The sequence below is a fragment of the Pundamilia nyererei genome, unplaced genomic scaffold (assembly GCF_000239375.1).
Source record: "Pundamilia nyererei isolate P.nyererei 1_Seehausen unplaced genomic scaffold, PunNye1.0 scaffold00338, whole genome shotgun sequence".
In the NCBI taxonomy this organism is placed as follows: domain Eukaryota; kingdom Metazoa; phylum Chordata; class Actinopteri; order Cichliformes; family Cichlidae; genus Pundamilia; species Pundamilia nyererei.
Genome location: NW_005187739.1, coordinates 167,327 through 190,067, shown reverse-complemented (window position 1 = coordinate 190,067; position 22,741 = coordinate 167,327). Strand labels below are relative to the sequence as shown.

At 41.0% G+C, this 22,741-nt stretch overlaps 1 protein-coding gene across 3 annotated transcripts in view; it reads right to left on the bottom strand.

Annotated features, from left to right (window-relative positions):
* The window catches only part of bcas3 (BCAS3 microtubule associated cell migration factor), a 302,830-nt gene that overhangs the window by 134,138 nt on the left and 145,951 nt on the right, over positions 1-22,741 (bottom strand). The window contains exon 23 of one of the 3 annotated variants that reach the window (XM_005752009.2): positions 4,483-4,647. The exons of the other annotated variants lie outside the window; for them this stretch is intronic. Coding sequence (XP_005752066.1) covers positions 4,637-4,647 — 11 coding nt within the window. The 3' untranslated portion in view covers positions 4,483-4,636. Of the gene's footprint in view, positions 1-4,482; positions 4,648-22,741 lie in introns of those variants that run through there. 3 annotated transcript variants of the gene reach the window in all.

The following is a 22,741-nucleotide window of genomic DNA, read 5'->3' as shown; positions in this document are numbered from 1 at the left end:
CACACACACACACACACACACACACACACACACACACACACACACACACACACACACACACACACACACACGATCGCTTTCTTTGTACTGGTCTGCCTTGGAATTGCATGGTAATACTTCATTATGGCAGCACTGTAATTTAGGGGGAATGAGCACTTCAAACGAACGGCAACCCACACACAAGCACACAGACAGGGTTACTGTAAATGTGTGTAACCTAGAGTTCTGCTGGGACCAGAATCAGGGTTTTTTCCACAACATTCCCAGAACACTCCAAAATACACCCGGACAGTAATCAGAGGCACGCTGTGAGGTTATAATTGTTGGAGCTGATTACAAAGTGGAGAGTAATGATTCAAATTGGGAGAGGAGTGCAACACAGACTTGTACATAGCAAAATGTGAACTCGGGGACACAGGGTGTCAGCAGGGTTCACATTATTAAGCCTGCCTATAGTAAAGTTACGCTGGAATAAATTACGTTTGGTGGCTCTTTGAACTTTGCAAAGATGGACCTTCTTCCTTGCCCGCAAATCACTTGACTGTGGTGTGACGTTCTTCACATGGAAAGTTTAGCTTTCAGCTTGTTAAGACAAATAAACCAAATGCTCTTCAGGCAGGTAGCTGTATGTACATCCAAGTATTTAAGAAGGTGACACAGTTTGGCTACTTTTGTCTTTACGTGTGGTTACATTCGATTTTGTAAGTGAATCGTTCAAGGTGTGATTGATAAGCACAGGTAACAAAATTATCACCTTACTTTTAAATAGTCTCTGCTGTTGGCATACAAGCAGTGCGTCTGCTTCTTCGATGACATGTTGACATATTTAATGACATATTGAGGAGACAAAAGGTCTGGAGTTGATTCCAAATGCAGAACTTATTAGTGAGCGCTGAAATTTTAGGAGAGACAGAAATCAACAATTAAGTGGAATCTTACAAAGAAAGGAACGTGCTGTTGAGCTCGACGACACAAAAATGACAACTGAAGAAAGCTAAAGTGAATTCTTTCCTTGGTAAAGAAAAATCCCCTCACAGGATCGAGCCATTTCACGAATACTCACGCAGGCTTGTTGTGGTCAAACTCTACAATCAAGCAATGCCTTCATACGTGTAAATACAGAGCGTTTATGCCAAGGGTTTACATGCAAACCACTGGTAACAATCAAGAAGAGAAGGGCCAGATTACAATACCGAAAAAATCTAGAAAAAGAAGGACTTAACATAATCAATCAAACATGGTGGAGATGTATGGCTGCCAGTGGAACCAGTACACTAGCAATTGTCCCAAGCAGATAGGATGTCACATTGCAGTAATGATAAATACTCCCCCAAAATATAGGGGTAAATGCAAATCTGGAGCTTCTCAAGGCACAGAAAGGAGTCACTTAAGAGACCACAGTCCTAATTAGCATGCTTACTTTTCCCAATACAAATCTGAGGGCAGAGGACCCACAAACAAGCAGTAACTGAACGTGGCTCCATTAAAGCCCTGGCAAAGCATCTTTAGGGAGGATACTTTGGCTATGTCACTCTCTCTGGATTCCACATAGTTGGCGAGAAAAACTTGCAGACTACTTAATACTTTTGGACTTATGAAAGCGCATATCACACATAAGCGTGCATGCATTTACAATTCTGCATGATAGTGTATGCATAAAAGAAATGTTCTACTTGGTTATTAAGGAAATGTTGTGTCTATTTATTCATTTGGTTTAAGCAAAGATCCCCTTCATCCCCTTAATGTGCTTCTTATTTATGTTTATGTCTTGATGCAACTGTTCTTGTGATTTGGTGCAATATCAATAAGAAACCTCAGCCAGAAACAAGATCAAGGTGGGGCGGGGTCTGCCATGACCGGCTGAGGGGCGAGGAGAAAGAGGGAAAAGGAGAGTATAGGCACACACTATAGGAGAGAAGTGGTTTATAAAGGCATGTGGAGTGAAAGAGGTGAGAGAGAAGAAATACTCAGTGCATCACAAGCCTGACGGTTCAGGTTCACCTGCTCCAGCCCTAACTATCATCTTAATCACAAAGGAAACATAGAGAGGGCGTCTATGGCACTACAAGAACTTGTACAGAAGAATTTTAATTTGCAAATGAGGAGAAGCTAAAATGGGAGAAATATGATCTCTCTTTCTAGTTCTTGTCAGAACTTTCACCAGGTATCTGTACCTATGAATAACACATAACACACATGCACATAGACAGGACTTCAATTCACACTGTCTCAAACATGCTGCACAAGAGGTCTACGTAATGACAGGCTGTCCTCACAAATTCACTGTAATGTTCAAATGAGCTGGAATTGAGAATAAATGATGCAGTATGGGCATCTGTGTGAGACCGTGCACATCTCTAAAAACTCCCAGCCTAAAGCAAAACATGTACAAGTTTAATGATAATGCAATATGGAAACATTTACTGAAAATCACATGGATTACATAATGGATATTTACATGTGAAATAAGATTGGATACTTTGAATACACAAAAATACAACTTTAGGGACTCGTTATTACAGACAAGATAAATGTATTGGTTACTGAAACCAGCCGTCAACACATAATACTGAGGTGGTCCAGGATACAGTAATCCTGTTTGACACACGTGCACCACAACAACTGAAGGGTTAAACTGAAAGGTGAGAATCTTTCATCTCTCTCAGTTCAGAAAGAAAAGCTCTTCTTTTAGCTGGGCCAACACTGTAAGGCAATACCTGGTATCACAGCAGTGAAAGCAGTCTGGGTGAAAACTATCGAAACACTTTACATGGACACCATTAAATACATAAATAAAAACTAGTGAAGTGTTTTGGCTCCAGGTCACAACAGGCACTGTTATGATGCAGGCGCTCGACACCTGATGACAGGCTACGGCGGGAGCTTTTTTCCTGCTGGTTTGTTGAGAGTACAGCGACGTTCATAGTAGCGCACGGCAGAATTCTTATTACTCACCAAAGCAAATGTTCAGAAAAATGTCATCATGAGCTGCCAATGCAGACTATTTCCATTATCATCACCTAATAGGGAAGCACTCCTACAAGGTCATTTCTATAAAAAATTGTAATATCTGCTTATGCCAGACTGTATGGGCAGGAAACTCTGGATGAGTCTCATATTGTCGATTACTCTGCAGACATGAGTGCACTTGTGCACTTCCTCTCTCATTCTGTGACCCTTCTTTCCATCTCGTCCTAAGATGGACGTATAATATGTGCTTTATTCTCTGCCTAAAGGGCAAATGCTGTAGAGTGTGCGCTGAATATGTTTGTGCGAGTTCCTGTGCAGAAAAATTGAATCACAATAGATGCAGCTGAGCCCAATGTCCTGTGGTTCAGTCCCCAGTGAAAGCTGTGAGGACTGTGTAACTGCTCCACATGAGGCAGCTGATATTCGGAAACAGAATGAATGTATTTCATGTATATTTAATAGAACCTAAGAAATAATGTACTTGTTGGTGTTAAGTGTATAACATGTACCATATAAAAGCTCAATTATTTTAGGCCATATCATATTTTTCCCATTGTTAAAGCAAATGACCTCTCCATCACCTTTCTCGGGAGTTACACAAATTATAATATAATATAGAGATTTAGTAGCTACTTTATTAACTTTTCCTGCTTGTTAATGGTAACAAGAAGCTCTTTCAAACAGTATATTAGGAGGCTGCAACTCAATTTATGCAGACTGGGTCAACAGGTTAAGCTACAGTTGGACCAAATGCTTGAATGGGCAAGAATCCTGCTCTGCTGTATGTTACACTCCATACATTTGGAGAAACTAGCTTCAATTTTAACTTTAGGACTCATTTCTTTAATAGTAAATGTTTAATTTGGGTGTGACATCTTTGTGATTTCTGACTCTGTGGAAGATTTTGTTTTTACGTCCACAACAGCAATGCCTTGTTTCAATTAATTATAGCACAAAGCCGGGTTCTCCCATACTCCTGTTTACAACAGAGTCTGTTGGGCAGCTCCAAACATCACCACCTAACTCGCCCATTCATTTTTAAAATGTTGACCTGTACAGTTATAGGCTATAAATGGATGAGCGTCGTACCCTAACGACGCTCATCCAGACACGTACCCTAACTTTATTTGCCAACCTAACCTCAGACCCCTACAAGCAGCATGGTTAAAGTTGTGACTGGTGCACCATTGACACAACCCTTCTATTACAGGTTCCTGGCTGAAGCACCTGATGGATAGGAACAAAAGGAAAAATATAAATATGGCCTTGGTAAATTACTGTATTAAGTGGTATAAAGACTTTTTACAGGTACTAAGACAGTTTTTCTAATACATCTATTGATTTTATTTAAGCGACTTGGGTTCAGGATGGCTACTATCTATAAGGCCATAACAGAACAAAAACAAATGGTCACACAAACAGAAAGGCAGAAAAGTAGAAAGCTGTCCATCTTCCTTTCTTCCTCCTCCTCCTCCTCCTCCTTCCGCCTGTCCTCTTCTCTCATACACCAATGATAAAACAATGGTTGGGTAGTGAAGAGAGGGGGAAAGGTGGAAGGATGGATGGATGGATGGATGGACAATGAAAATGATGCATGCTTGTGAGGAACAAAAGCAAAGCAAATCAATTGAACTGAGGTGACTGGCAGAGCGAGGACTTCTGTTTTTTAGGAATAACCTGCAGGAGACAAACAGGAAATAAAAACAAAAAAAGTTTGCCTTTAAATCTTTGCTGGTGAAATAGATGTCAAATTTTGATAGCATACTCGTTTTTCCTCAGGATGCATATCGAGGGTTGGAGGGTGGATGAGTGAGTAAAGCATGTAGTTAGTTTGAGTACATACAACCCCAAAGACCCCCGTTTGTCCTCAGCAGCTTCTCTTGTAGCCTAAAATGTTCGATGAGACGGAAACATTGTTGCAACTTTTCACCATTTGCACAGTTTATGACGGAGCTGGAGGAGTGCTGCACGGGATTGTTTTTTTAAATTCCAATTGTATAAATCTTACAGGCCAAATTAAACTTGACTTTCTGCAGCATTATCAGCAAGCTCAGAGTAAACTGTAATTTGAACTGCGACCAACCAGAACAACAAAACGAAGATGAGATGTTTGTGTTCATATTAAACACACCGACCTGCCCAGCACAGAAAGGTTCGAGTAGACATCTGTTTGAGGGTCAAACACATTCTTTAGAGCAAATGAAACTGGTTCCCAGTTTAAAAAACAATCAAGTCTACCTTTAAAGAGCCCTTTGGCTTTTCTATGGCAGCTTTTGGGGCTAGTAGTAAAGAATTTTTGGCTATGATAACGCTCACAGGTTGCCACTAGCATGGTTAAACCACTCTCGAGCAACGATATTGCCCACTTACTGATGCCGACCTTGGAACGGACTACATGCAACTAAACCGAGGTAAACTGTAATCAGCAAGGTGAGTAAAAAGATTAGTAATCACGGAGGAGTTTTGGCAGAGCTGCAGGCAACTGGAATGCAGCAGTGCTGACTGGGAAAACACAACCCCCTCATTTAGCCTGATGGAACTGTAAAGTAGCTAACACACGCAGGGGCAATTGTGGCTGTTTGTGTGTCACTATGTGTGCTTCATTAGCGTGCACCTTGGTATTGTGTATTTCTTGTGCATGAGTGTAATGGGTACCGTGTGCTTGCTGAGGTCTTGTTTGCCCATCTTAAGTCAATTAAAAGGAAATAAGGCGGCTCTGACCGGCCCGTGAACCAGCTCCCTCACACACACACACACACACACACACACACACAGGGAGGCTGATAATGCTCCACTACTGGCAATCGACCCTGTGCCCTGCTGTGTGAGAAACAATGGCTCTGAGACTGGGTGAGCACGTATATGTGCACACACGTGTGTGTTTGTGAGCGCCTGTGTGTGTGGCTGCTTGTGTGTGCAAGTTTAAGTTAAGTACGGCATGTCTGACAAGGCTTCAGAGGGAAACAGTTTAAGACAATATTAGACACAAACGCTGAACACACATGCACACATTCCTGCTCTTTCAACAGAGAGCCAAAGAACACAATTGCATCCTACAGGTAGGATCGGCAGCACAAAACACGCAGACACACTGCGCCTTGTTAATCGAAAGCTTTGGCTTGTATTGTCATTAAGCTGAAACGAGTTACTGAAAAAACACTGGTCTAAAACTACATCCTACAGTTGTGGTTAGAAGTTTACATACACCCATCATGGGCATGAATGTCACGGTAATTGTGGGCTTTTAATGATTTCTTTGAACTGTTCTTTTTCCAGGGTGGAATGATTATACAGCATACATCTTTAATGACTTCATAAAACAGGGATTACATTTATTTTTTAAATTTCACTAAACTACACAGGGTCCCAAGTAACCTACTAACAGATAAAGGCTCCAACAAACAGCACAGCTATAATAAGCAGAGCGCTCACTGACAGACTGCAGCGATCACAGGCTGCATTGTAAAAATGACCTCACAGGTGGCTACAACAGAACAGGAAACACACTTTAATAAATGAATGTAAAAGCAGAAAAATTAGAGTTTGTCATGCTGTCTACATCCACCAGTCCCACTGCTGCGCCTCAGTCTGCAGCTCTGCTTTTGCTCTGATTGGTTCTCCACACTCTGATCAGCTTCACTTCCCCTGCTGCTCTGCACAGCCAGCAACCCTCTGCTTCTCCACGTGTCCGTGATCCGCTCTGTCACAGCTCAATATTCCACCTGCGCTCCATTCAGCCGCCCATGATTATTCATCTTTTATCTAACTAGTCTGTTTATCAGTAATGGCTAATATTGCTAATAGTTCTCACAGCAAGAAGGTCCTGAGTTCAATTCCACCACCAGGCCGGGGTCTTTCTGTGTGGAGTTTGCATGTTCTTCCTGTTTGTGTGGGTTCTCTCCACGTACTCCGGCTTCCTCCCACGGTTTAGGTTTTGAAAAAACATTTTTTTATGTTGATTCCTATTAGGTGTACCCAGGGTTCCTTTGTGCAGCGTAGTTTGTCACCGTGTTTAGTAGTTATGCTTCGGGTTGGTTCCTGTGTGAGTTTTACTTCCCTCCATGGTGATGTAGATCGTCTACACCTGTGTCTCATTCCCTCAGCTGTTTCCACTTCACTGATTACCCCATGTGTAAAAATAGCACCGTCTTTCTTTCAGTCTTTCTCGTAGCAACTCAGGATTTCTGTTACTACGTGCGAACCAACTGCAATGAACCCTGTTTACTAGGACAAACTTCACCTAATCAACAGTCACAAATCTGACTGATTCACAGGGTGAGGAAAGCAAGACCAAGCATCAGAATTACAAACTAACAACAGTGTTTATGAAAAGGAAGTAAAAGCAGTTATTTATGAAATAATCATATATGGTATATTTTTAAGATACTGAGGATTGACCTGAAAGTGTACGTATGTGGCTGCTCACTGTAAACGTCAGTTTTATTCAGTAATGCTCTGAGATTTAAAGTCTGTTGTTGTGATTTTTCTTTCTGCGTTTGATTTTTATGTTCAGTTTTGTCTCTCAAATTGGGAACACCTCAAAGTGACTGTTCAACTGGGAAACACAACAACACATTTCTACAAAACAACACAAAACACAACACCAAATGAAACAATGAAATGTTTTTGAACAGGAGCTTCTAAAGGTAATTGGGTTGCCTCTCCTTTTCCCCCTCAGCCACTGAGGTAAAAGCTTCTTCTTCTGTCTGAGGATTTATCAGGCTCAGACCACTTGCTGCCACCAGCCTATAAAGAACTTGATGGTAGAGGCACCATGACACAGGATATCTGTCAAACCGGGGCTGCTTTTTCAGCTCTTTGTCCACTCGTAACCTTCCTGGGATCCTAATTAAAGGAAAGGTCAAGTCAACTTGTTCAGTGATCACACTCTCTGCGGTCCCACTGTGAGCAGCATGATAAGTACCGGTACTAATGCACTGCTTCTATCCCATGACAATCCCAGAGTTGTTCTTGCAGAAGTGAGGGACCACTTAATCCTCCATGCCCAAACAGCTCGTAATAAATAGTCTACATTTAATCCAAAATACTGAGGAGCAAGGGTTAAGTCTTTATCGCCTGCAATGCCAATGTTCTCCTTTTTACTTGCACTCACATTCTATCCCTTTGTAAGCACTGTTGTAATACGGTCATTGTAAAATCAATGGATTAAAATCTGCACCAGCAGTAAGAGGAAATGAATCACTGTAGCCACTGAGGAAGAAAACACCACGGCAGTAATTCATTAAACAAATGCAAAAAAATAATAACAGTTGCTGAAAGACTGCTGATATATCTACATGCAGGATACTGTATCTGCCAGCCAATGAGTCAGGCAAATGTGCAAAAATCCTCAGGGGTATATTACTTTGAATTACCTCTAAGTCATCATTATTCAAGGAGCTCAGATGAATCAGTCGCTTTAGTTTTCCATGAATGTCTTCAGACGGACCAAAATCCAGCATGACAATAATCCTAAGAATAATACACATGTCCCGCATGAGTAGGATTGGCACTCAGGTATACACAAGATGAGAAATGAGGGATGTAGTAAGCTGAAGAATAAATGGAGAGCTTGGGAAATCCTGCCTGTATACACTTTAACACACCTGGCCAGTTACTGCAGAAAGTGTGTACCAACATGTTTCCTGTCAGATGGCACTGACATGAAATACATGGAAGAGTGTGCACCACATGTGTATAGTTCTTTTTTAATCATGAAATAGTGGTGTTGGAATAAGCGTCTCAGGTGAGACACTTTGGTTTGTGTCTGCTCATATGGGCCTTTTTTCATCTTTTAACCACTCTCTTCACTACACCTTCATCTAGTGAACTAAAGACTACAGTTCACTAGATGAAGGATAGCTCGGTTACATCTGCCACCACCAGCTTTAATAACAGGGCGGTATGTGACTGTGTGCCTATACTGTACCTTGGATCTGTCACAAGAAATATGAGGTCAACAGAAGCTTTATGATAGAGATGTTATTTAAGTGATTTAAAAAAAACAACAAAAAAGGAAACATTGTTGTCTACTCAGTATTTCACTTTGAATCCTGCCTGACATGAGAGTGTTTTGACATGTGGCTTAAAATATGAGCACGCCAAGCTCAGCAAACTCGATTTACATCCTCAACAGACGACTCCTCCCACACTTTTTTGAGAGATGGGACCGAGGCGTTGGCACTGATATCAGCAAGGGAGGAAGGAGGTAGAGAAAGACACAAATGGGTGCTCGAAACTCCACTTCATCAGTTGCATATGCAATGTTGGCATGCCAGTATCCGTGCAGCCATGTGCATGAGCTCTTGTCCATTCAGTTCGCTATCCTGCATTCCTACATGCCACAGCACCCCAGGTCATGGCCATATGCCATTGGCTTGGCCTGCTGATCAACACCGCTCGGGCTTCGCATGACAGCTCACGATGCACACACACACACACACACACACACACACACACACTCACTCACAATAGTTCTGACAGATGGGTGAAAAGGTGGGCCACGTCATGTGTGAAGTGAACAGAGGGCAGGGGGGTGTTAGCAATTATGGTGAAACAGACTGCAAAGAGAGGCAGACGTGTGTGCGCGCGCTGTACAACAAAAAAGGTGAATATGGGCATGTGCAGAAACACATGCACAACATCAAATAAAACAATATTGCACTCTAAAAAGAAGAGCCATTTAGACAACCAGCACATACTGGAGACTGTTTTAATAGAGCACTCATAAGCGTGGGCAAACATCTGCCTTATGGCCTCCGTCTATTCTGCTAAGAACCACACAGAGCATGGGTAAGCACCACACGCTCCACTGGACAGACTGCCTGTTAATACCTAATGCTTTCCTCTGCATTGAACTAAATTGGCACTCAGATACTGAAATATACGTGTTAGAGCTGATTAATCTTTGTCATTGTGAATCTACATCCGATCCAGGTTAACACAGTGGATTCTAAAGCACACGCACTTTATCTGGTTAGTGGACAAGCACAGAAGCTATAAAGCCCAACAAGGACAAGCACTGACTTTGCTGCAAGTAAAAACCGTTCACTAAGAAAAAGTCGTATCCAAACTGCATAAACAAAGATTCTCCTAAATATTGGTGGACGGAGATTAAGCGGGTGTTAAACACAGTTTATGTAAAAATGTAGTTCTACAGTCGTATTTAGGACTTTCTGCAGCAAATACAGAACATACAGGAGGAGAATGAACGATTGAGAAAAATACTTTAAAAAAGGAATTGAAGGATTTATCGAGTCAGGTAACTTGGATTAATACACACACACACACACACGCACACGCACACGCACACACACACACACACACACGCTTAAAATTAAAAATGACATTTTTATTTGTTAGGCAAATAACAAACTGATGTTTTTATGCACAAATGTGAGCCGGCACACTGAACTTCTTTAAGAAGTCAAGCATAACATTCGACAAATAAAAGCAAATAAATAACTGTAATTTGGCCTCTCTGTCAAAAACAAAAACATGTTTTAGCAGGTTTTTCAGCTTTTTTGTAAAATTGTAAATTAATTTAAAAAAAAAGAAAAAAAAATTTTTTAGCATGAAAAATATTTATACTGGTTGATTAGCCATTCTATATAGCTATATATTAGACATGAATAAAAAGCATGCATAATATATACCCATATGGAAAAGAAATAGTAAAAACTTATATGTGATTACTCATGAAAGTAATGAGAAAGTGGCCACTTTCATGAGTAAATCATGGAAGGCTTATATGATTTACTCATGAAAGTGGCCACTCTCTTATTACTTTCATACATTGTTTTACTAAGTATCCAAAACATACAAGTTTCATTTATATAATTTTTCAAGGGATCTTATATCTGTTTTCACTCTTATATGCTTTTCATACAAGTTTCACACAAGACAGATACAAACTTTATAAGATTTATATATATCTTTTCCATATGGGTACACATAATGCACAACTGAGAAGTTTATGAACACACTGACGAAATAATGTTCATTGCAGCTGCTTGTACTTTGCAGTAGGGCTGGAACATATCGTACCGTTCACAGTAAAACCGGTATGATGTCGGGCAACGATAAGAAAATGAAATATTGCGATAGAATATGGGTAAAACGCACATGCGCAGTGCCTTTGTTTTCATACGCACATGGCGGAAAAAGCATGGCGGCGACACAGAATGAGAAGGGCGAAAGCGGATCGTTGAATGAAACAGATGAACCAGAACTGGTTTATAAAAATGCTGCAACTTCAGTGGTGTGGAACTGGTTTGGCTTTCGTCCGTCAGACACACTACAAAGCACTATTTTTGGTAGCACATGCTAGCGGGCCGTCGTTATTACCGTGTTGTTTGGAAAATACGGCACAATCCTTTGATTTTTCAGAAAATCGACAGTGCCCGTTATAATCCCGTGTGTCTTATGTATGAACTCTGGTTGTGTTTACTGACCTCGAAACGATTTTATGTGCACGGCGCTCGAAAATCTGTCAAATGTTTTAGTACGACTTTGCTGAGCTACGAAGCCGCACCGCTTGATGGATTGTTGGAGCGTTACGGCTATCGTAGCCTCGCGGAGTGATACGTACTGTGCTTCAACATAATATTACTTTATTGTGTGTGTATAAGCTCTTTTTAAGTTTTGTGGATATTATACATGGTTATGCTGAGGATATGTCGGCCAGTTTCCACTGGAAATGCCTTTTGGTTAAACTGTCAGCGAGGAATTTGCACTGTTACATTTTTATATAACTTTAATGCAGATAAAAAACAGCTGCTTGTTTAAGTGAAAATACATTGATGGGGTTTTTGCACTAATAAAGTTGTGGAGTTGTAAAGTATTTTGTCTAGTGTCAATTATATCGTCAGTTATGTCGTTATCGTAAATTTTCAAATGTATATGGTGATAAATATTTTTGGTCATATTGCCCTGCCCAGGACACACAACATGTATTTAAGGCCCTTTGTTGAACTTAATATGAATTCAGTGACACAGATTGACCCACGAGTCGCTCACAAGAGGAGATTTAAATAGACAGTGAAATATGAACCTTCAGTGATGTTTCAGATATAGTGTGGTTTCGATTTTGTTTTTTTTACTGTTTCAACAAAATGAAAAACACAACCAACTCTAAAAACATGAAATACTTTTATTTCTTTGTGCTTTGACTCAAGGGATATGAAACACCTTTAGTGGTAACAAGAAGTCTGTGCAAGGCTGTGTGTGTCTGAGCTTGTGCTGCATGTTGGACAGACCTACAGCACAGTCTACATACACTCACTGTCAACAAAAACACAAAGTCGATTTTCAGTGAGAGTAGCGATGGAGGACGAGTGGCAGAGGGTTGAGAGTGATGAGAATAATCCTCTGGCCATGTAACAGAGATAAAGACACTGAGGTTTTAGCTCTACGCAGGAGATTGACCTCATTACAAGCACACAAACTACAGACACAAACACTCAAATATAAGCATGGCGCACAAACGTAGATAAATGGTCAAATATAAACGTGCTTGACCGCTCTCTTATTGTCACTCTGTGAAAGCAGCATGTGTGTGTTTGTGTAATGAATAGAGAACAGCCCAACACTGATCAGGGCTGAAGAAAAAGAGCACTGCCCACTCTGCTCTCACATTTATCAACAGTGTGTGTTTGATCTCTCAGCCACATCACACATGTGCCCTCCAATCAACCGCTGCTGCCTCTAAGGCCTCCTTTGACACACACACTCGCACACACACACACACACACACACACAGAGGGAAACGTCCCACACACAACCCATTAGGACTTTTGATTAAATTTAAGGATAGCTCATGTATGAAGGCCATGACCAGTGCAACTTTATTCAAGTATGTGTGAGTGTGTGTACACGCGTCTGTGAGAGAGAGAGAAAAAGCAAAAATGAGCGACTGCAAAGCCTCCTAACCTTTGTAATATAGATCCTAACTACTGCCAAGGGAGGTTAAAACCTAAAAGGGTTCCATAACACTTCATAACTCTGACTGAAATGAAACAACTATAACTCTAGCCATTAGTGAGATGCATGCACGTGCACACACGCACACACACTCGGTGTCTTTAAAAGTTGGCAAGACAACCGAGGTCATTAGGTTTATTTCCATTTGCAGAGAAATGATTTTGGCAGCTATAATCCGCCTGGTGACACTCGGGTTTGTCCGAATAAACAAATAAAAGCTAGAGTGTGTACCCACATCAAGGAATCATTCCAGATTGTATAGCAAAGTAATCAAACAGACTTTAGGAGCATGTTCATTCTGACCATTTTGCAATAGAAGATGGACGGATTCCTTGTTTTTTGCATTTCTAAACTGAACATGATGCAGATGGATGCAGACACAGTTTTACCTCTCTCCTGACTATGTCCATACAACATTGTGCATAATTGCATTTTTTGTGCATTTGTCACTCTCAAATAACCAGAGCGAATTAAAAAATGCAGCTTAAATGAAGATTAAACTTATTAACAGGATGAAAGCTATCTTAGTTTCTCCTCCTCAAAAACAGCTTCTTCATATTCCACTGAGATTATGTCTGACGAGGTTCAGCAAACAGCAGATGGGTCCTGTGTCAGGTCTTTGCTGGATATTTTCCTATTTCTTAAGGAGATCTGTTTTTTGTTCATCTGCATAGATACTTTTTTTAGGCCTGCCACATCTTTGTATCCTCCACTTGTCCAATGTCAAAGAAAAACCTTGAAAAACTTGACTTATCAGTCCAGGATATCTTCTTTCAGTCATCTACGACTAGATGTTTGTCCTCTTTGGCCAATCTGAGACCTCAGTGGTTTCTTAGCAGCTATTCCTCCTTTTAGCATTGTTCGTTCAGTTGTCTGCTTATGGTCATTCTTGAGCACTTTCAGATTCTGATCTAGAAGCATTTATCTCTTCCTGAAGCATCTTCCTTCTGTCTCTAGCACCTAAAATGCTTCGGTAAGGTGGATTTTTCTGCCTCTTCCTTGGTGCTTTTTGTTAACACCAGTCTCACCAATCGATTCCAAAGAAAACTTTGACAACATGTTAGGTTTTGCCCTATTTTTTTTCCAATTGTTTCGACGTTTTAACATCTTATACTAAAATTTAAACCAACACTCTGGACTCTGAGAAGTTAGAAATTAATCAAGCATAACATTAAAACTATTGAAACAAAAAATTAATTGGCACCTTAATAATCAACCAAACAAAGTACCAGAACTGGCTGACTGTGTGCATGCTCAGCTTGGTCTTCCAACACTCTTGATAAAGAGCAGTCCATTTCATCCATGTGTCACATGTGCACAGCAGCACAAGGAAGCAGTGTGGCTGTTGGCGAATAAGGAGCGAGGAAGACACAAAGTGCGCCAAATCAAACCAAAGTGAAACCGCCACTACAACATATGAACCTGAAATTAGCATCACCCAGCTGAACAGCTGCAGCCGGGCCAGAACTGGGTCATGCAACAAGACAATTATCCCATTGTCATTAATAGATCTGTGCGTAAACACTGTAAAAAAGACGAGACCGATGGAGTCATATATAAAACAATACAAGCTGTTGATTCATGGGGTGTATTTAGTTTCACATGCCATCTCTGCATTTTGGCTTTAACCGCTTTTTCTCCACCTATACAACAACTAATACCCGGTGTCCTATTCCCAAGGTTGAGGGTACAGGATGTGATGGGCACGGGGTCTGATGCTCCCAAGTTAAAGGTTTATGAGATGAGCCCTTTCTCTGAACTTTTGCTTCTTGAGGGTTCCCTGAAACGAGAAATGACCTGTTTCCTGTCCAACCCATGTGGTTCAGAAATGTCCAGCAAATCCTTTGCAGCGTGTTTGCGCTGTGCTCGTATGTTATTCTTGTGAGTTCATAAAGTACTTCTTGCAGTCGTTAGCTGGGGTTAGATAAAGGCAAGCAAATCCAAGAAGAGTGGAAAAGCAGGGAATTAATTATTCTAAATGGTGAATGATGGTGCTGAGCTCCCACCAGTGAACAGTAACAATGCACATGTGGACCACATAAGAAATGAAGAGTCACACCAAAGCATACATTTCTGCACATTCACTGAACAGTGCAGTTTAATATAAAGGCTGCAGCCATGACTGGTCTCTCTACGTGTCCCTGTCATTGTGGTGCATCACGCTCTGTCTGCAGCATACACACACTGAAACAATGATGCTGCTGCGTCACATACATGTGCTCTTGGAGACTGGATGAGTGATTCCAGCTTAACACGCCCACAGCAGATGTCCAATCATCCTAATATAACAGCAGGAACAGAACAACACACTGGCTAAGACCTCAGATTAAAACTAGCATCCCAGAGGATAAAACACAGCAGCGATGCAACAAACTAATACGAGCAAGATAAAGTGAGCTTTACTGATGGGTAGCATCAGCAAAATGCTAAATGTTCTACACAAATTCATAAGCAGAAATAAAATGAGGATTTTTTTTATATATGTAATGGGGCAAAAATTGGATTCTCTTTGTTGGGGGGTGGGACACAATTCTTCAAAAAGATTTTTCCACATTTGGGATTTTGGCGGTAAAGAAACGGTAACAAGATTCCCTCACTGTCGGGGACAAAGGCTTAGGTTTGCTCTCAATATTTCACCTGTCAGTTGCTACCGTAGCAAAGGACAAACCAGAGTTGGAAAACCCCAAAAATATATACATTTGAAAGATTGCCAATAAATTACAGGAGCTCTCAAAAAGTACACTTCTTTAAAATTTAAAAAAAAATTACAAAATCCGGTCAACTTTAAACCTTGGAATTTGCAGGGAAACTATTTTGTATAGTTTGTCATAAAGTCTGCAACATGTTGATGTTGAAGCTGAGGAAGAATTCAGTGTGACTTTTGGTAACTGTTTGACAGTCACTGGTTTTAAGCAGACGGCTGAAGTATAAGGAACTTTTCTGTGTTGTGCCTTTGTGCAAACAATACACATAATTTGAGGGGAAAGTCTGAAACCAAACCACTGCAAATCCAAGTCCTGCACTACTGTACTGTACTTTTAAAAATCAGCTAACTTTTACCTGACTTGTTATCTAATAAGGTCAAAATCCAGTTGATAACTGTGTCCTCTTCAAAGCGATATGACAGCTAGTGAGAAACATTCTTGTCTCCTCCTACTACACCTCTTGTTCGGTCTCTGACCTTCTCTGAGGAAGGATCATCCCACTGTCTGGCACAGTTTGCCAAGGAAGCAGGAGTTATGAAGGGGAAATTGCAACTGGCAAATGGGCAGTTTGAAAAAAGAAAAAGCCCCCCCAGGGCAGAAGTGGCGGGATAGAGAGGGAGAGAGGGAGAGAGTGAAAGGGAGTGTGTGTGTGTTTTGGGGTTTTTGTTTTGGGGGGGACTAATACTTGAATATGACCTGCTGGTGAACCTTGGTTGTCTTTGGAAGGCAGCGCAGTCTATGATGAGAAAGCCTGTAACCCCCCCCAACAATAGGTAATGAGTGGTAATAAGAGACAATGAGTAAGAGAGGGAGAGAAAGGGGGGGGGAGGAAGATGCAGATAATGCAAGCCAGACGCAGACAGAGAAATTACAAAGAACCAGAGAGGGGAAGAGAGAGCAAGAGCAGCTGCAGCAGGGCTGAAAGTGAAGCTGAGAAGGTGCCGGGCTGTGGAGAGAGCATCCTGGGAGTTGGGTGACGAGAAACACTGTCCGTTTGTGGCCACTGATAATACTTTCCATTCTGACTGGCTTTATGTGGGGGTCTGCTGTGTGTTTGTGTGTGCGTGCGTACGTGTGTGTGTTTACAGGCCTTGTGCGAGCTGCTGATTCCCCTGATTGCAGGCTGGCGCCCTGCTGGCGAGCCCCCGCGCACTGAAATTAAATCCACTCTGCTCCGTTATAAATTATAATGCTTTACAAACAACACCCCCACTGGGGAACACAGGAGGGGGAGATGGAGAGAGAGCAAGAGAGAGACTAAGGGAGAATGGATGGTAACAGACGGAGAGAAGGGGAAGAGAAGGAGTAAGGAATTAAAAAAGATGAAGATAGAAGAAGATAGCAAGAAAAAACATTACCTTTTCTGGAGCTTTTTAATGTGATATGGATTGAGAATGTAAGATTCCACTAATATAAAACACATCTGCCAAAAGCTGCTTTGTAAGCAATTAAACAGAGCTAAGCAATAAAACAGTGGTGTACAAAAAAAGATAAAAGATAATTGAATCAGGAAGGGCAGAGAAAGAGACAGAACTGCACTTAAACTGAAGTGAACCAGCCTTAAATTTGAATAACACACTTAAAATAAATCTGGAAGGCCTTAAAAGCTATGAAGGAAATTGAGATACTCTTGTGAATATAGGGAAAAACAGAAAAGGGGCAGGAGAGATGTGAGCAGGGGAGATAACAAGTGAATGAAATGTAGGGATACTTGTGGGTGAGTGGCTATAAGGTGAGAAAGGGGGAGAGAAAGCCTGAGCTAAATGGACCCTGTGGTGCCAGAGAGGCAGCATGCGGTGCTGATATCCAGCTACACTGGCACCAAATGAGAGGGTCAGGGCTCTTGTGGGAAACAGAGATCTAATAGGTCTAACCTAGAGCTTATGTGGGGGATGATAACCAGTTAGCTGGTGCCAGGCTCCTGCAAGTCAAACAGAGGTGAGATGGACAGAAGGTGACAACTTCTCTTCATGTCAGTTACAATTCTGAGACTTGCTGTTCGGTCTTGTAGCACAGTGATAGTGTCAAGCTCAAACACGAGGACCACAGTTATAGCAGAAACATTTTAGGGCTGAAATAATTTCAACTATTGCTGTAATTGCTTTATTTTGTAGATTCTGAAGTTTCAAACTGCTAGTTAGTAAAATCGCAGCAGGCATTTTTTCAGTGCAGGCAGAAATTAGTGACAAAGTGATGAATCTCTCTATCTATACATCCAACCTAGTCCTGAAGGATCAACCAGATCCATCTTAGTGAAGCACAATAGCCATGACTGATCTAGCGTTACATGACGAGGGGTGTTTTCACGCCTGTAGTTTGTTTACTCTGGCCTGAATCAGCTGATGAGTTTGGAAACTAGCTTTTCTCTGTGAGTTGGTTTCTTTTTACTTGGAGAAAAATCCAAGTGAATCAAATGTGTCACTACTCACCGTGTTGTGGCAATCTGCCGTACAACTGGCTACAACGTGACAATGTTCAGTCTGCTCATTGGCCAGATGTATTTGGGGGAGGAGCACAAAAGCAGCGTTGTGGACTATTGGAGAATTTCCATTCATTTCACAGTTACTTGCTAGCCTGTACAGACCTTTGCACATCTATAGTACCCTGCCACGTTCCAGAGTACAAAGCACACATGGCTACAGGACATTTTTTAGCTCAAACTTACACCCAACACCTGGTAGTTGGTTTGGATGGAGACTGAATCAATCAGAAACAAATTGCTGTGGAATCGCACCGAGGTCGGGTCTTGGTGCGGTTGTTTTGGTCTGCACCTGAGTGTGATTACCGAGGTCACATGTGCAAAAACAAACCACACTAAGGGAGAAAACGAACGAGGTGCTCAGGTGTGAACACAGTCCAATGATCATTTTGAAACAATAAAGTGATTTGCTGGGATTTCACCTGAACATCCTGCAAACTACCTTCTCGGTGTAACTACCCAATGGCAGTTGATTACAATGTCAAGACAAAGCAGCCTGCAAGTGGTTGAAAACTGCTCTGGTTTGAGAAACCCAACAAAGGAAACGAAGCACTGAGCTGGCTTCCAAACATCCCAGATCACAGTCCAATCAAAAAGTGAAGGCCATAAACTGCAAATGCAGGACACAGAGGATCGAGCCTTCTCAGAGCCCTGTGGTCGCACAAAGGGGCTTGCACAATATCTGTCATGTGGTTTTAATGTTTTGGCTAATCAGTATACAATCACGCATTCAAATATAAATTTCTTAATTTCATTTGTGTTATTAAAACAATTTATTTAGGCCTCCTGATGTATATCATAATAGATACAATAGTATATAATACAGTAAAAATATTTTATAATAAAGCCACAGAGCTTGAGAAATGAGTGTTGAATTAACAATTCTTGTGTTAACAAAAACTGGACATCGTGTTTGTATTCATTCCAGTATCCTGCTGGTTTCAATTAGCTTGTTTGGATGTTTGTGAAGGTAATCAGTAACTGCAACCCATCTGTCATACTAAAGTTTCTGACAGTGACAAACAACTATATATATTATATAATGTTTCTCATAATTATTCGTAATGGTCCCACGTTCGTGCCTCACTATAGCTCTAACCAGACTGTTTTATGAAAAACACACCTATTCTCCATCTCGCCAGGGGGCTGGGTCATGCGTGGCCGTCTACACCGTCTGCCAATCAAACTTGAGACTCTGCCCCTTCAAACAAAACAAAGTCTCACTTGCGTTAAAGCCTAAACACAAAGGCCAAAGCACTGACGGGACACAGCTGTCACTACCACCTACAAAGGGCTGTCACAGCCTGTGTGACAGCAGCAGGAACTACTGTCCACTCTAATCACTGTTATAGTGTTTAATAGCCATTAAAGAGTGCAATGTGACCATATTAGGTGTGAGTGTGTGTCTGTATGTGTGGTGGTCAGTCATATTACATGAAGGCATTGTTTTATATCTATACCTATCTATTTTTTTAATAAAATAAGGCACATTTATAAATGTTGACACTGAAAGCTGCAGAAATGTTTCATGAGACTGAAACAGTTGGTAATATTGAAATTTCCCATATCAACAAACACATTGATAATTTGAAGTTTCTGTTGGTTTATGGGTGAACGTGCTCAACTCAGACATTTTTACATTTTCACTCATTTACAGAACTGTGCAAAAGTCATGAGCCAAGTTTCATTTCTTGATTTGTCAGAAAAACTGGAAATAGGTAGTGTTTTATTGATTCATGGAAATACAGCATAGAAGGAAAAAAAGATTTTTTTTAAGTCTAATGAGCTTAAAAGTTAATATCTGGTGTGAGCACCTTTACTCTTAAAAAACAGCCTGAACTATGTTTGGGGAGCTGTGGCTCAGGAGGTCACCTACTAACTGGAAGTTGGTGGTTCGATTCCCATCTGCATGGGGAGTAGAAAAATGCTAAGAATCAGTCCGTTTACATTCTTGGGAAATCTTTGTTGTCTTCAGGAATAATTCTCTAGACTTCTTCTTGTTCTGTCCCTTTTGTTCTGCACAGCCTCCACCGTGTTTCACTGCAGACACTTGTCGGTGTATAGACCTGTTTCCACTGGCTTTCAGTCTGGTTCCTGTGTAATTTGGTACATCTCAACATTTTCTCCCTGATTTTTCTGTCAGTCCTGGGAGAGTGTGCAGTTCTGCGTTCATAATTCCATCAGTTTAAACAACATCGCCAACATTGCTGGCTGAAATGCATCTGCAGACCACGACAGACACTCACTGTACCTTTGTCCTGACCAGCTAAGCTACATATTGCTGACTATTTGAAACAAAGGTTTCAAATTTGGATTCATTGCTGCACAGTTCATTCGATTAACTTTGCAGGATTTGTCATATATTTCTTAATAACTTTTTTGACATAACTTTTGATACAGTTCATCTGCTGTAGATATTCTTTTAAGAGTACTACTTCGTCTTTTGTCTGCAATTCTTTTTAAGGACACGCTGCACAGAAATATAAGAGATATAAGACATGCCACGTTTTTGGCTAATAGCGCTTCGGGAATCACCTTGTAAGTGTAAAAACATAATTTTCTATCTGCCAAACTGTGCTGTCTTTGACGTTCTGTAGAATCAAGTGAAGAAATTGGAACAAATTATGGGTTATGTGCGTGTAAATGTGTTTTTGCACCAGGCTGAGAGTAAAGTACCAAAGTACCAGTACTAAATCTGTTATGTGCAGACGAGACTGGCTGATCCCTTGAGTTACGTACCTTCTGAAAACGGCCAGATACAAGAACAAGACTAAAATATGAGAGAAAAATCAGAAAAACTTTGATCTTCAGGAAACCTGCAGACTACTCCAACAAGGTCTGGCTCCTTAGACATAAGATATAACAAAATGGGGGTTAGGCAAGACTTTTGCACAGTAATTTAGTTTGTTAGAGATAATTACTGTAATTTTTTCTGGATATCTTTACCAACACTTCTGCTACTGTGAATGAACAGCAGCACCACAGATGAACTTATGAAAGGAAAACCAAAACACCGGCATCTTTATAAGAAGAACCAGACAAAGAAATGCTAAAGATGCCCAGAGAGAATAAGACACGTCCTTAAAATGTCCCAAAGACATACAGATGACAAGACAAATTCTGATGAACGCAAAAAAACTGAGCTACTTTGGCATGCTCTGCTGAGGTGGTAGAAAAGCAGCCTGCAGTCCTTGCAGACTGGTGAAAAGATTGAGTAAACAAGTCCAAGTCTCATGTAAATGCAAACTCAGCTTTGAGTCAGATTCTGCATATTTCACCTGAAGACAATCAGGAGAAAGCAGAGATGACAGATGTGATCAGTACCAGCAAAACTCAACAGAATCACTGCCAATAAAAACCACTGAGGCAAAAATGCTTCAAATGAAAGATGGACTGCAAACAGCAATCCCCATGTATGTAAGCATACTTACATTCGTTTTTCTAACACTTGCTAGAAATGTCTCTTCTGATCAAAATGTTGAGCCTGATTAGCTTTTTATGTCTTTTTACTGTTGAACTAATAACAGGGCCACTCAAAACACACAAATCCTCTCTGCAAATGACAATAAAGAACTTTGGGATCGCACCTCATACATCCAAAGTGTAATGACAATGATTAGCTAGAAGGCCCTCAGGCATCAGTATCTTTCTGGTTTTATTATGGGCCCCAAATAAAAAAGCAGTTTTCTCATGTATTGAATGTATTGGACAAAGTCCAGTCACAATTAAAATGTCCTTGAAAGTGTAAAATGCGCCAAATTACAACAGTCGCCTCGAGGCACTTTCTATTGTAAAGTAAAGGCCCTAAATAATACAGAGAAACTCTAACAATCACTTTGTGGAGAGAGCAACAGTGAAGTACCACTGAACTGGGCCAGTACAACATCCGAAATAGTAACAGTTAAGTGTAGCAGCTGTCCAATCAGCTCGTTTCTGTTCCCCCTCCCAGCCTATTACAATGTGATGGAAGCTTGAGCAAACAAAGTGTTATAGGTCAGTTAAACATTCCTCTCATCTCAAGAAATCTGCTGTCACTTTTCCTGAGGCACACACATCTGCAAACACCTGATAGGCCTGAGCAGAGGCCTTCAGATCACTCATTGCCCGGGTTAAATTGTTACCACCTTTCTCTAATCCCTACTCTCACAATTAACTGTATGGTCAAGGACTTCAAAGTCCTTGACGGCCAAAGGGATTAACCCTGACGCTCCCAGAGATTTGTTTTTGATTTTGCTAAGATCCCTGGGTACTTTCATCTTTAGTCCTTCCTCTCCAAGTCCCACAGGGCCAAGCTGAGGGCAGGGCGGGGGTTGCTACTAATTTTGGCAAATTCAGTGTGATATTTGACGGCAACTTTTGGAGTTACTACACAACAGAAAGGGCCTATTTGTGTCTCAGGGGAACAATTAAGTTTTGGTGAGACAGCGAACATTTTTCTGTCTTTAAGTCATTCGGACGTGTGTTATCAGGAACTATTTATTCTTACTCGATTGGAATCAATTAGAGATTTTAACCTGTCTCATGATACATCACTACAAAAGTGTAGTGGCCCGTGTAATCAAAACCCATTATACAAATAACATTTCTACAGTTCAACACAAAACAA